We start from the raw sequence: 13,077 nt of genomic DNA on the forward strand, positions 1-13,077 counted from the left end.
ATGTCCCTTAGGATAGGCTTCAGAGAGCCCCATTCTGCACCTATGAGGCAGCTGCTTGGTACCACTCAGCAGATGAACTTTGCAAACTTTTTCTGTTTGCTGTTCATATCCCTGTTTATGACCTTATAGAAAAGGCCTGGGGGTGGGAATTCAGGCTGTTTCATGGTCTTCCATGGACTTACCAAACATGTGACGGCTGTCACCCACCTTTAGGCATGTGAGTTTGAAAATTCTAACAGTGACTCCACCCAAGACAGATTGATGCTAGCTGTAAAAACAGCTTTCCCATTAACAGATGGAGGTTCTGGTGGGGCTTTGCACGCTGACCCAAGAAAAGACAGACACTTCCCAAGCACTGTGGTGCCCTCACGTATTCTCTAGCATTGCTGCTTGCTCAAGCCCCAGTTTGTGTCGGAAGCCTCAGGCAGCATGATACATGCATCTGTCATCTGCCAAGCTTTCTCTTTCACAGCTTGAAAGGAGCTCAAGGAGTAATGTTTTCACCTTGCCTTTTCTTCTCTCCGTGCTTCGTTTCCACACTATCCCTAGTTCCATACTGAGCAGGTCTTCCCCTCTCCTGCTCCCACTCTTCCACTGTCTCTCTTTTTTTTTTTTTCTTCCCAGCCTTTGCTCACTCGTAGCCTTAAATTCTACCTGTCTAGTACATTTTGGCAAAGCACAGCCCTTTACTGGCTGCTTCCTCCTCTGATGTGCCCATCTTTATAGTTCCTCCATTCTGACAGCACACCTTGCCTACCCCAGCCCCTTCCCTGCCCCCCTCACTTCTTTCTGGATCACTCCGTGTGTGGGGAAGGTGCTGACATCCTCAGCCTCTTCATCTGGCTGTCGGTGTAGCCCCTTCTGCTGTTGCGTAGATCCTGCCCTGTCTTGGACTGAGCTCCACAAGTGAAACAGAGAGGCTTTTTTTTGTCATTGTTTTGCTTCTAGTTTCTCCTTCCCTCTCATTCCTGTCCTTCTAATAACTGTCAAAGCTTTCCTCCTTTGTGTTGTCAAACAGCAGCAGCCAGGCTCTCCCATCTCCATTTTTCTCGGAGATTGATTCAGAGCCTGTTCCTTTCCTCACATCACAGGCTCTTTCCCTCACTTTTGCAAATGTGCCGCATCGCATTCTCCCGTCTCTCCCTCTCACCTCCTTAGTCTTTAACAAACTGGTCATCATCATATGCTCTGCTCCACTGCTCTGGCTTAGTGTGCAGTCTTGCTTCTAGCAACATGGCTCATTGCTTTTTTCACCTCTCCACTCATCTTCCCTTTCAATCTTCTTTCTTCCTTGCTCCTAACCATCCACTCCCTGGACTCAGTGACACATTACCTGCGCTTGTAATACACGTGTTTAGTACTGTGGCTTTCTTTCCTATTCCTAGTCTCATGACTGTACTTTCACCACAGCAGATTTCATTCTCCATGTAACAGCAGCAGCATCTTTGTACTTTTGTTTCTGTTCTGTGGGTTTGTCCCATTTTCTATGCTGTCTCCTTTTTTTCTCCTCGCCACGCTTGTCACATAAGTTCTTGCTGCTTTCTTCATATAAAATTCATTAAGCTCCCATTACATTCCCCTCACTGCTGCAAGTCTTTGACACATCCAGTCTGTTCCCCTCCTCCAGTCCTTTTTCCTATCCCACACACTCAGGTCTGTCTGCTTTCCCCACCCCAGCATCTCTTGCCCAGTTCTCCATTTGAATATGCATTCTGATAACTCCTTAAGCAGGTTTGTTGTCACCCCTTCTTATACAACCCTGGCAGTAATTTTATGTCTTTGTTCATTTATTTATCTGAAGAAACCTGGAATTCTGTGTACTCATCAGAGTATTTGTCTCTGGGTATATTCACAGGTGAGGTGTTCGCATCACACATGCACTGACACACACGCACGCACACACTTTTTGCCTGTTTTTTTCTGGAATTGGAGGAGTTTGGATAGCTGTCTGTAATTCCTGGATGCTCCTCAGTTAAGTTTGAGCAGTGACTCAAGCCAGGCTGCAGGACAGTTCTGGACTTGTATGGCTGGTGTGATGTGCCGTACATGCCAAACCTGCTGCAGCCGTGCTGTTTGCGTGCACATGCAGAGTAAAGCAGACAGCTCCAGGCACGGTGGCCTTCCTGAACATCTCCAGTACTTGCTGGGCGAATTGGAGTGCCCCAGTAGTCTACTGCACCAGTCTGCACACGTGCAGTAAATTCAGTGCATTGGGGACACATCAGGCTGCAGTCCACGTGCATTCCTACGTCATGGGCTATATAGTGTATGTACACATTTTTGTCCAGGATCTAGGGCCAACCTATGGGCTATCTCTGATCAGGACAGTGTCACCTTCATTAGATCATTCACTTGGTCATTCTGCCAGCGGTGATCAAACTGGTGACCTCAATGTGATGTTGTTTTCCTCTGGTTTTTCTGCCTGTGCATGCTCTCATAGTTGCCTCTGCCTTCTGCCCCGCAGGTGCACCTTTGTGAAGCCGATGGCCTGCTGGAATTCTTGGGAGTCTCGTCTACAGAATTCACTCACCAGCCGGTTCTTGTAGCAGTGAAAATGCTGAGATCAGATGTCAACAAAACAGCCAGGTAAGCGCATCCGCAATGCCGACAATCTGAGAAGGAAAGCAAATACTCTCCAAGCAACAGTGTCACATAGGGTAACCCTGGTGACTTCTGTAAGAGAGTGTCATGTGTCTCTGGTGTATGTTCTGTGTGTGCATGGAAGGAACAGGACACAAGCAGGGAGAGGGGGATAGGAATAGACATAATGCCAAACTGAAATGCTGTATTAATCCTGTTTGCTGGGGAAGGGGTCAATGTTGAACACGAGCACAGAACCAGCTTTCAGACTTACTGTGTGCAGAAGCGTAAATGTCTCTGAACTGAGATTTTCTTACAGGCTACTTCTGCTTTCCTTAGACAAAGGCATAGTTTAGGATTCGAACCTGTGTTTTCTGTTTTACAAGAAATGATTTCCTGAAGGAGATCAAGATCATGTCACGGCTGAAGAACCCAAATATCATCCGGCTTCTGGGGGTGTGTGTGCGTGATGACCCACTGTGCATGATAACAGAGTACATGGAAAATGGAGACCTCAATCAGTTCCTGTCGCAGAGGGAGATCTACAGCAAATTTGCCATTTCAAACAATATTCCCTGCGTCAGGTAAGAGGAGCTTTGGGACGAATCAACAACACAGAGCTACCAGTTTCATCTGCTGTGCCTTCCAGGCAGTGACCTTACTCCAGCCCTGCCATTGCCGTGGCACATACTGTGGATGCTAGTCCTGCTTTGCGTGGGAGGTTGTTCTTGAGGCCTCTGGAGGTCTGTGTTCCCGTGAAGCATCCCTGACTGTGGGCTGTTCTGGTCACGGTGACCATCTTAGATGTGTTGTTTATTGATGTGACCATCTGTCTACATTAGTGGACTTGCATCAAATATTTCATTAATGCGGAAAGCCAGTTGCATACAGCAAGAATTTTGGGATGAAAATCAAGAATGTCTCTTGGGCTTTTAAGAAGGTTCACATGTTCTCTGGATGTCTAAAAAATATTACATGAGGGGAGCTGAGTGTGGAGCTTCACTAGGGAGAGATTTCATCAGCCAACAGAAGGAGAATATTTGGCAAAGAAAACCCTTTTCTGTCAACGGTGGCACTTATCTCCCTCCTCTGTGGAAGGATTAAATCTAACATAAAAGCATCTCTACTATTGCAGAAGTCCTCTCCTCAGAGGAGAGTTGTGTGTAGGACTAATGTATTCTGCTCAATAAAGAAACCTGCACTCATCAGAAGTTGCTGCATTGCTTAGCCTTTGGCATGCACCTCCACAAAGGATTGGATTTATAGTTCAAGAACTAGGCAGTTAGGCAGAGCCAGTTCTGTTGGACTGGAGAGGAGATGGCTGGGTCTTACCATGTCGAGGCAACACCAGCGTTTCTGCCAGTAGCTGTCAGCGGTCAGTAGTTCTGTCAGGGAGTGTTAAACTGGCATCCTGCAGTCATGACACACCAGGAACTGTAGGATGGGAGAGGATTTGCATCCGAGTAGAAACATATTCCAGCTCTCTCCAGTCTCCTGCCCTTTCTGCACATCTGAAACAGCTTTCACCTTTAGACTTGTGGCTTTTTTTCCTGGCCAAAGCCTCAAACTGTCCTTTCTTCTTTATCTCCTCCTCACCTCTCATCTGACTTCAGCACTGTCACTCACATTATTCTTGCTCGGTTTCCATTACTTGGCTCTCCCTCTAGTTTTTCTTTCTCTCCAGCTGATCCTTCAGCCTCTCCTTTTGTCCCTTCCAGCCAGACACAGTTTCACATTAAAGGAAGCCGGTATGACTAGCTCAGATATCTGTCTATATAGGAGTTGTTTACCGAGAGTGAAATGAATCCCCCTGCCAAAGAGTGCAGCTTGTCTCTGCCGGTGCCTGTGGGTGTCTAATTGACGTGGCGAGGTCCAACCATCCCACCTGTCTCTCAAGCCCAGTATTTGGTGCACCAAATGTGGTGACCAGCCCTTTCCTGCAGAGAAGTCATGCGTTTTTAAGTCCTTATGGCTCTTTGGTATTTGAAACGCATCTCCCTACTGTCTGTTTGGCTGTCTAGCAAATCATGAAGATGAGTCTGCTGAGAAGCGTCTCCCATCCTGCCCCTCTGTATGTAGAGCCGCACGCATCAAGCCCTGCAGAGCTTGCTGAGCGGAGGGGCAGGGAGCCAAATGGTAGCTGCTGATGGGACCCTTTCGGGGTGCCGGTGGGACAGGAGAGACTGGGCTTCTTGAATGGGAAGAGCAACAGTCCCAGGCAGGGAGACAACTGCAGCTGAGCAGGGGGAAGGGAGAACGTAGGATCTTGGAGGCTATGCCCACTCCTATGTGGAAAGCCAACAACCAGGTTAACAAGGTACAAGTGGGAGGCAGAGTTCCTTCTCTGGGGGCACAACAGGTCCCCCCGGATCAGGAGAAACATCGAGCTGACTGTGGGACTGAGCCAAGTGGCACCTAGCCGGGGAGGTGGTGCCCAGACCCTCCTGCCAGTGCTCTGCCGGGGTGAGGGGCTGCCTCTGAATCGCTGTAGTGATAACTTAGCTATTGAGTAGAATAGATAGATTGGATCTATTATCATTAGATGCATTACATCATTCTAATTTAGATAACATGGTAGCGCTTTTCTCGTTGCCACCAGAACACAAAGAGGAGGAGACTTTCTTTTTCTGACCTTTATCAGAGAAATACAAACTGTGAAGAGTTTATTAGATTTGTTGTGGCAAATGCTTGGTTGTGTGAAGCATTTGAGCATGCACAGTGGGAAACAAGCCGAGCATCACAGAATAATAGTGTGTGAATGTCCTGGTTTCGGCTGGGACAGAGTTAATTCTCTTCTTAGTAGCTGGTACAGTGCTGTGTTTTGGATTTAGTGTGAGAATAATGTTGATAACACACTCATGTTCTAGTTGTTGCTAAGTAGCACTTATCTTAAGCCAAGGACTTTTCAGTTTCCCATGCTCTGCCAGCAAGCAGGTGTGCAAGGAGCTGGGAGGGAGCATGGCCAGGGCAGCTGACCCCAACTAGCCAAAGGGGTATGCCATACTGTGGAACGTCATGCCCAGTATATAAACTGGGGGGGAGTTGGCCAGGAGGGGCAGATCGCTGCTCAGGCATCGGTCAGCGGGTGGTGAGCAATTGCATTGTGCATCACTGGGTTTTTTTCCTTCCCCCTGCCCCCCTCCGTTTTTTTGTTATATTCCTTTTCATTACTATTATTATTATTATATTTCATTATTATTATTTTTAGTATTATATTTTACTTTAGTTATTAAACTGTTCTTATCTCAACCCACGAGTTCTGCCTTCCTTCCCGATTCTCCTCCCCATCCCACCGGGAGCAGGGGGCAGGGGGGGACGGGGAGTGAGGGAGCGGCTGCGTGGTGCTTGGCTGCTGGCTGGGGTTACACCACGACAGTGAAGAATGCTGAAAGTCGGATGCTCCAAATTCTGTCTGCGTATCGTGCAACTTTATTAATATTATCTTCATTTTGCTAATGGGGGAATTATATTAGATGGAAGATGCGTCTGTTTATATTTTCAGTAGTATTAAACATATTAAAAAAAGTAAGCTCTCCTTAATGTTGAGTGACATACTTATGTTAAGGTAAGCATGCAATAGTGGTGGTGTTTGAAATACCAGGCTAAGCAGTTTTTAAGATACGAGATTCTGAGATTGTACAGCTTAATTTTTCTCTCTGCAAAAAGTTGGTGCTTTCATGCATAAACTCTTTGAAAATCTTGAGATTAATGCTTGATATTAAAAAAGCTGAAGGATGTCAAATTCTAAGGGCCCTGAATTTCAGGGACAGCTTGTCTGTTCTTGCTTAGTCAGCTCAGGAGCTTGGCTTAGCCTGGCAGGTGGGGGTGTTCGTGCCCTGAAACTGGACAGTTTAGTTTCACTGTTATGGCAGAAAATAAAATGACAAGTCACTGTAACACATCGAATGCAAGAAAAAGTTGAGTGTGGGGAACTCTATTGATTTTTCTTTCTGTTATGTTTTCTTTTAATGCAGCTACTCTAACCTGCTGTACATGGCCACCCAGATTGCCTCTGGAATGAAGTATTTAGCATCTCTGAATTTTGTGCACAGAGATCTGGCAACTCGCAACTGCCTGGTGGGGAACAACTACACCATCAAGATTGCAGACTTTGGCATGAGCAGGAATCTTTACAGTGGGGATTACTACCGCATCCAGGGAAGAGCCGTACTGCCCATACGTTGGATGGCCTGGGAAAGCATCCTCCTGGTAGGAACTGCACAAAACCATTCTCTCTCCCTTCCTCTGATTTTTCACTGTGCCCCTGAAACAGTAACACATGTCTGTGTAATGGTCCTTATAGCATCAAAACGTATGCTACAGATGGCCCCAGGCGAGAAGTCCATTAGGTTGCGTTGGACCTAACTCATAGCCTGGGAAAGGAGCGTGCCCTTGCAAATACAGCACAGATCATAGAACAGTTTGGGTTGGAAGGGACCTATAAAGGTGATCTGGTCCAACCCCCCTGCAGTGAGCGGGGACATCTTCAACTAGATCAGGTTGCTCAGAGCCCCGTCCAGCCTGACCTTCAATGTTTCCAGGGATGGGGCATCTACCACCTCTCTGGGCAACCTGTGCCAGTGTTTCACCACCCTCATTGTAAAAAATTTCTTCCTTATATCTAGTCTAAATCTACCCTCTTTTAGTTTAAAACCATTACTCCTTGTCCTATAGCAACAGGCCCTGCTAAAAAGTTTGTCCCCGTCTTTCTTACAAGCCCCCTTTAGGTACTGAAAGGCTGCAGTAAGGTCTCCCTGGAGCCATCTCTTCTCCAGGCTGAACAACACCAACTCTCTCAGCCTGTCTTCACAGGAGAGGTGCTCCAGCCCTCTGATCATCTTTGTGGCCTCCTCTGGACCTGCTCCAACAGGTCCATGTCTTTCCTGTGCTGAGGACTCCAGAGCTGGATGCAGGACTCCAGGTGGGGTCTCACCAGAGCAGAGTAGAGGGGCAGAATCCCCTCCCTCGACCTGCTGGCCACGCTTCTTTTGATGCAGCCCAGGATACGGTTGCCTTTCTGGGCTGTGAGCGCACATTGCCGGCTCATGTCCAGTTTTTCATCCACCAGTATGCCCAAGTCCTTCTCCCCAGGGCTGCTCTCAATCCCTTCATCCCCCAGCCTGTATTGATACTGGGGATTGCCCCAACCCATGTTCAGGACCCTGCCCTTGGCCTTGTTGAACCTCATGAGACTGACACAGGCCCACTTCTCAAGCTTGTCCAGGTCCTTCTGGATGGCATCCTGTCCCTCAGCCCTCATCTGGGGCCTAATTTCTGTTCTGTGCCTGGCATTCAGGATTCCTGCTGGAATCATAAGGAAGTTGCCTTTCTGTGCTTATTTCCCCAGCTGGGAAGCTGAGAGGGGCAGGGACAAAACTTGATGAGTTTCAAGTGCCAAGTCTGGTTTTAAAGTTGGGGTTTTGTTTCGTGTTTAAGGGTCCTGCTGTCTGCCCTTAGGAGATTGTTCAACAGCCCAAACACATCCAGTCTGGAGGCTGTTCCTTAATAATCAGTGCAATATTTCTTTTTCAAACTAGTTGGTGAGATCACCTGGTTATACTTTCTTACAACACACTCTCCGAGTACCCGGAAAAATTGTGATTACCTCTGCTATAAAGGCTGATAGACCTAAGCTTTCCTAAATTCACCCTATTTTCCTGGTTACAGCTGCATCTAAACTGTAAGTCACTGCCATCTTCCTCGTGTGAACATCTTCCAAACATTGACAGGCTGCTAGTATTGCCAGATAAGCCTGGGCGATCCGGGTCTCAGATGTTTTCTGCCCAAACAGGCCCTCCAGCCCCCGATTGTTTTCTGTTATTTTCTGAGCAATCTTCAGCTTCTTTTTACTTCTTCAGAAACACATTGTTCCAAACACAGCCAGTTAGGGCACGTTTTTCGAAGACAGAAAACAGGGACAGCAAGCTGACTGTCACCGACTTCTTACATGTGCAAAGATCAAAATTATCTTGGCCTTTCTCTATAAAAGTCTGGAGTCTGCTTCGGCTCTGCTTTCACCCCAAGGGCTTTGCTTCCTGTTCAAAGGCTTTTCTGTGCTGCACTGCTGTGTTTCGGGTGGAGGTGGGCAGCAGCTATCCGCCACCCTCCCACAGTCCATTTTCTTACTGCTGCAAATACAGACTTTCTCAGGAGGGACGGTAGTCTCTGGCTTTCTCTGAGACTTGCTCCCTCTTTCAAGAGGTTTGCCCCAGTGAAAACTGCAGCTTCTTAGAGCTGTCCCGTGGGTCCCACAGATGTGCTGCTCCTTCCCCACGAAGCAGCCGTGTCATGCCTCGGTCCCTTTGTGTGTTGCTGAGAGCAGGTCGCCTGCTCTGCTGTCTCTTTTTCAGAGCCTTTTCCCAGGTATGAATTCTGCATCCTCGTGTTTAGCAGCAGAGGGTGTTGACAGATGGTTTTTGCTGAATGTGTGCACTGTGAGCAACCTGGTGTCACAACATCCTTTCTGTTCACAGGGCAAGTTCACCACAGCCAGTGATGTCTGGGCGTTTGGGGTCACCCTCTGGGAGATGTTCATACTGTGTAAGGAGCAACCTTACAGCCTCCTCTCAGATGAGCAAGTCATCGAGAACACAGGAGAGTTCTTCCGGAGCCAGGGCAGGCAGGTAAGAAAGTGAATGTGACCTCTCCTTCCTTCACATGACCTGGTCACGTCCAGGTGGATCTCCTCAGGGCCCTTCTGCTGGCCTTATGTCATCTGCAGAAGTCTCTGCTTCTATTACTCATCTTCTCAAGTGTGTCCCACCTCTCTTCCCCTTTATCTAGGCTCATTGCACTGGCTTTCCTCCCTTGGAGTCACACTGGAAGAATCTTTTGGCCCTGTCCAGTGGTTCTTCCTTACTATAAGCCACTTCCATTTCAATCTGCCCTGTCCTCCTTAGCTTTTCTGGGCTCTCCTACACAATCCTTTTGCTCTTTTCCTTTGTCAGATCTCTCTCCCACTAGCATTTTCTCTGAAAGACAAGGAAGCACTTACTGAGGTGGGGAAGGAGGAGTTCTTAGTTCCCAGGCATTAGATACTCCCTGTAATATCTCCACATATGCCGAGAAGCTTTTGGCCGTCTCTAGTTGCTGAAGGGCTTTTCTGTGTGATTCTGTCCTCTCTTACTAACTCCCAGGCAGGACTGTGCACTCCACTGCTGCTGCCTTCAGTAGATACCAGTGATGACGCAGGACAATCCGGCCCCTCAGTACTGAGGATCACTGTACCCAAAAAAGTGGAGTGCCAGTTCAGAACAACTTGCTGTTCTCCCAAAATTCACCTTTAGCACCAAACAAGTTAAAGGATTAAGGGGAATAAAATGATGGGAGGTTTTATTCACTGTCTCCTGAATACTAATGATTTAGTTAAGAGCCTAAAAGATGTGTATTGAAATGAGAGGGGAAAAAAAAATTCTGCCAAGCTATGCTTTAGATAAGCTCTAAAAGGTGTTTTTTCTGTCTCTGCTAACAAGCTGTCACGATGCTTAGAAAGCCTCATGTGTTGTCTACGGTGAGTGAAAGTATTTGGATTTTATTGTGGTAAATTTGGTTTTGGTTTGTGTTTTGCTGTCACTTGGAAGACAAATCTCTCTGAAGCATTCATGTTTCCTGGGGGACAAAGGACTGTTTTGTGACCAGCTCATCAAACAAGTTGGCAAAGTGTCCGCAGTGCCATTTGAGATGGCGTCAAAGCTCCATCCAGACTTCACTGCCAGATTCACACTGAATGGATTTCAAACATTGCATGATGGCCATGTCTTGTAAACCTAGAATGAAACTGTCCTTTTGGTGTTAATTTAGTGAAGGTTCAGTTCTTTTATGAAAAACCACTGAAATAGCTGTAACTTTCTTCCTTTCAGATCTATCTCTCCCAGACTCCTCTGTGTCCTAACCCTGTGTTTGACCTGATGCTGAAATGTTGGAGCAGGGATATAAAAGATCGTCCCACTTTTGACATGATTCACCACTTCCTGCTAGAACAAATGGAATCAAACATTTGACTCCAGAAAGAGAGACAGACTGTTGAGAACAGAGTGACTTTGGTGTCTCTTTGCCTGTACCTCACGGGAAGATGGTCAGGCCACCTTGCTCTCCTCCCTTGACTGTACCGTATTTAAGTTGAGATGTCCATGGCAGCTGCTCATTCTATTGGCCATGGTCTGACACACAGGACCAGAGGATCTCATTTGGTTGAAAAATCATCTCCTCTTCTGAATCATTTCCTGGGAATACTGTGAGAGGGTTTTATTAGATACCCGTACACCTTTGGGCAAAACGAATGAGTGAAACTGAGGGACTTGGAGCTCTCTCCTGGGTGGAATAGAAGGCTACCAGTCGGTGAGAGCGCTACCACTCAAGAACAGATTTCTAGAAGTAAAGACTTCAGTCTTCTAAAACTATTCCATTAAATCAAATGGAAGTCTTGTGCACATTAGCAAGTGTTTCTGTATGCTCTTGCTACAGACAATATGTATAGTGAGAGACTAGAAATGTCTAGAGCTAGGAAATGGTTTGACGGACTTGAGAACTGACGGAGCATTTAGCAACCCTTTGGAAGTAACGCTGCCAGGGTCTATGGAGGATGCTGATACAAGAGTCCAAGATCATGTTCTTTTTTCCTGTGGTTGTTAAGCACTGCTTTTGTTATATATGTGCGTTTTCCCCACACTGGATTTTTTTTTTTCTAGAAAAAAAATTTTGAAAATGAATGTTAAAGGTCGTAGGAAGGTCACTGCGGTAGAAGATCTTCTTTTGACCTACAAATTAAGGCTAGGGTAGGGAGTTTGTATTGAAAAGTAGCTGATACTGTACTACTGTCACTATGTAGATTTATTAGCCTAATGAACTTGTAGCCACAATGGACTGATGTGCAATTAATCCTGTATAAGTACCCATTAATATGAGATCTCTAAGTCAATGCTGTTACATGTGCAGAGGGAACTTAGATTTGGTGAAACCGAATGGCTGAGAGCGGAACCCGCTATGTCACTTGTCATAGCTCATGCGAGAGGAAAAGGAGCAGAGTACGGGTCGTCCCCCGGCACACGCGTGCGCGCACGCACTCAGATACGTATGTCTAGCATCAGTGGTTCCTCTTCAGGTCTGCAGCAGGGTTAGTGCTGTCGGCCAGGGAGACGCACTTCGGCCCAGGCTCCTTTATTGCTGTGATCAAATCGGGCATCGGGAGATGGGACTGACATATCCCCTTAGTCTGGGTTTGTGTTTTATTTTGGATGCTCCCTGCACGACGCAAGACCATTTACTCATTGAACTTGGGGTTGTTTTTTGTTTGTTGTGTCACAAACGGCTCATTCTCTGGAGGGTTTTAGAGGGCTCTGAAATCCATTTGGAGTAAGTTAGAGAATTCAGCTCGTTTCTACAATAAACCCATTGTGGATTTACCAGCTGCCTGGGGAATACTCTGCTATTCCCTCTCTAATCATTTAGCAAGATACTTAGGACCAAACCAAATATTTCATAAGCTGGGAGAAGATGAAAGCTCAGCACTTGGCTTTTTTATAACAGCATCCAGCATAGCATATATTTCCAGTAAAGATTATAAAGATAATTTTTGTCTTAGCCACAAGCATAGTATGAATGGCTGTCTGTGCTATGAGCTCTGTAAGAGGGCACTGCTGAGAGAGGGGATGTCAAAACAGTTACAATATGAGGATAACTTATGTTGAAAGAAAAAGCATGCTTCTGAATTGGCAGCTGCCAGGACGGAGCCTGGCATGGCTGTGTCTGCTCCCCGGGCAGAACAAACTGTGGTGAAGTTTCCCCAGTTGCAGCTCCCTTGATAGGACCGTGCCCAGGTTGTCCCGCTGCAGGCCCGGCGTGGGGTTCCCCTGGCTGCGCGTAGGCGTCTCCATCCGAGCCGGTCCTCTGAGCCCCCTTTACGTGCTAAGGAGCCGGGGGGTCCAAGTCATCTCATCTCCCTGCGAGGGCTGCATGGGCTCAGGTGAATCTCACCCCCAGATAGGTAATTTTTTTCTCCTTTGACTAGAGGGGCCCAGGGTGAGCTGCCGTTACACGTGTGCGCCGTCCATCTGGAGCTGGGCGGTGGGAGGCAAAGCCAGCGTGGTCCCTGCTGCAGCCTGGTGGGCACTGGTGGCTGGCAAACCATGCATTGATTGTATTTCTGGAGTATTTCTATCCTGTCCCAGAAAATGTACCCAAGTCATACACAGCCGTGTGCGTGATCTCCTGTACTTTGGAGTTTAGAGATACCAGAGCGCTGTAACGTCACCTGGATGGGCTTTGTACTTCTGTTACGTCAGGATGTGCTGTTCCTCCGTTGACATGTTGACATACGAAGTTTCTCTCATATCAATAAATTCTAACGATAACCTTGACAAAAGTGAATTTCTACTTTTTTATGCAGATGTCTGCACTGAGGACCGATATTTTGGTCTGATTATTCAGTAGCTCTTTGGTAAGCGTGTGACCCCCAGGTGTGGAAGGAGCAGCCACTGGCTATGGCTGCTTAAAGGAGTG

General features: G+C 47.1%; 1 protein-coding gene across 1 annotated transcript in view; it reads left to right on the top strand.

Annotated features, from left to right (window-relative positions):
* Positions 1-12,929, top strand: part of LOC127023688 (discoidin domain-containing receptor 2-like) — a 35,006-nt gene extending 22,077 nt beyond the window's left edge. The window contains exons 12-16 of the mRNA XM_050907955.1: positions 2,465-2,586; positions 2,967-3,164; positions 6,555-6,789; positions 9,054-9,203; positions 10,440-12,929. Coding sequence (XP_050763912.1) covers positions 2,465-2,586; positions 2,967-3,164; positions 6,555-6,789; positions 9,054-9,203; positions 10,440-10,580 — 846 coding nt within the window. The 3' untranslated portion in view covers positions 10,581-12,929. The remainder of the gene's footprint in view (positions 1-2,464; positions 2,587-2,966; positions 3,165-6,554; positions 6,790-9,053; positions 9,204-10,439) is intronic.
* Positions 12,930-13,077: the final 148 nt, after the last annotated feature.

Source organism: Gymnogyps californianus, chromosome 18 (assembly GCF_018139145.2).
Source record: "Gymnogyps californianus isolate 813 chromosome 18, ASM1813914v2, whole genome shotgun sequence".
In the NCBI taxonomy this organism is placed as follows: domain Eukaryota; kingdom Metazoa; phylum Chordata; class Aves; order Accipitriformes; family Cathartidae; genus Gymnogyps; species Gymnogyps californianus.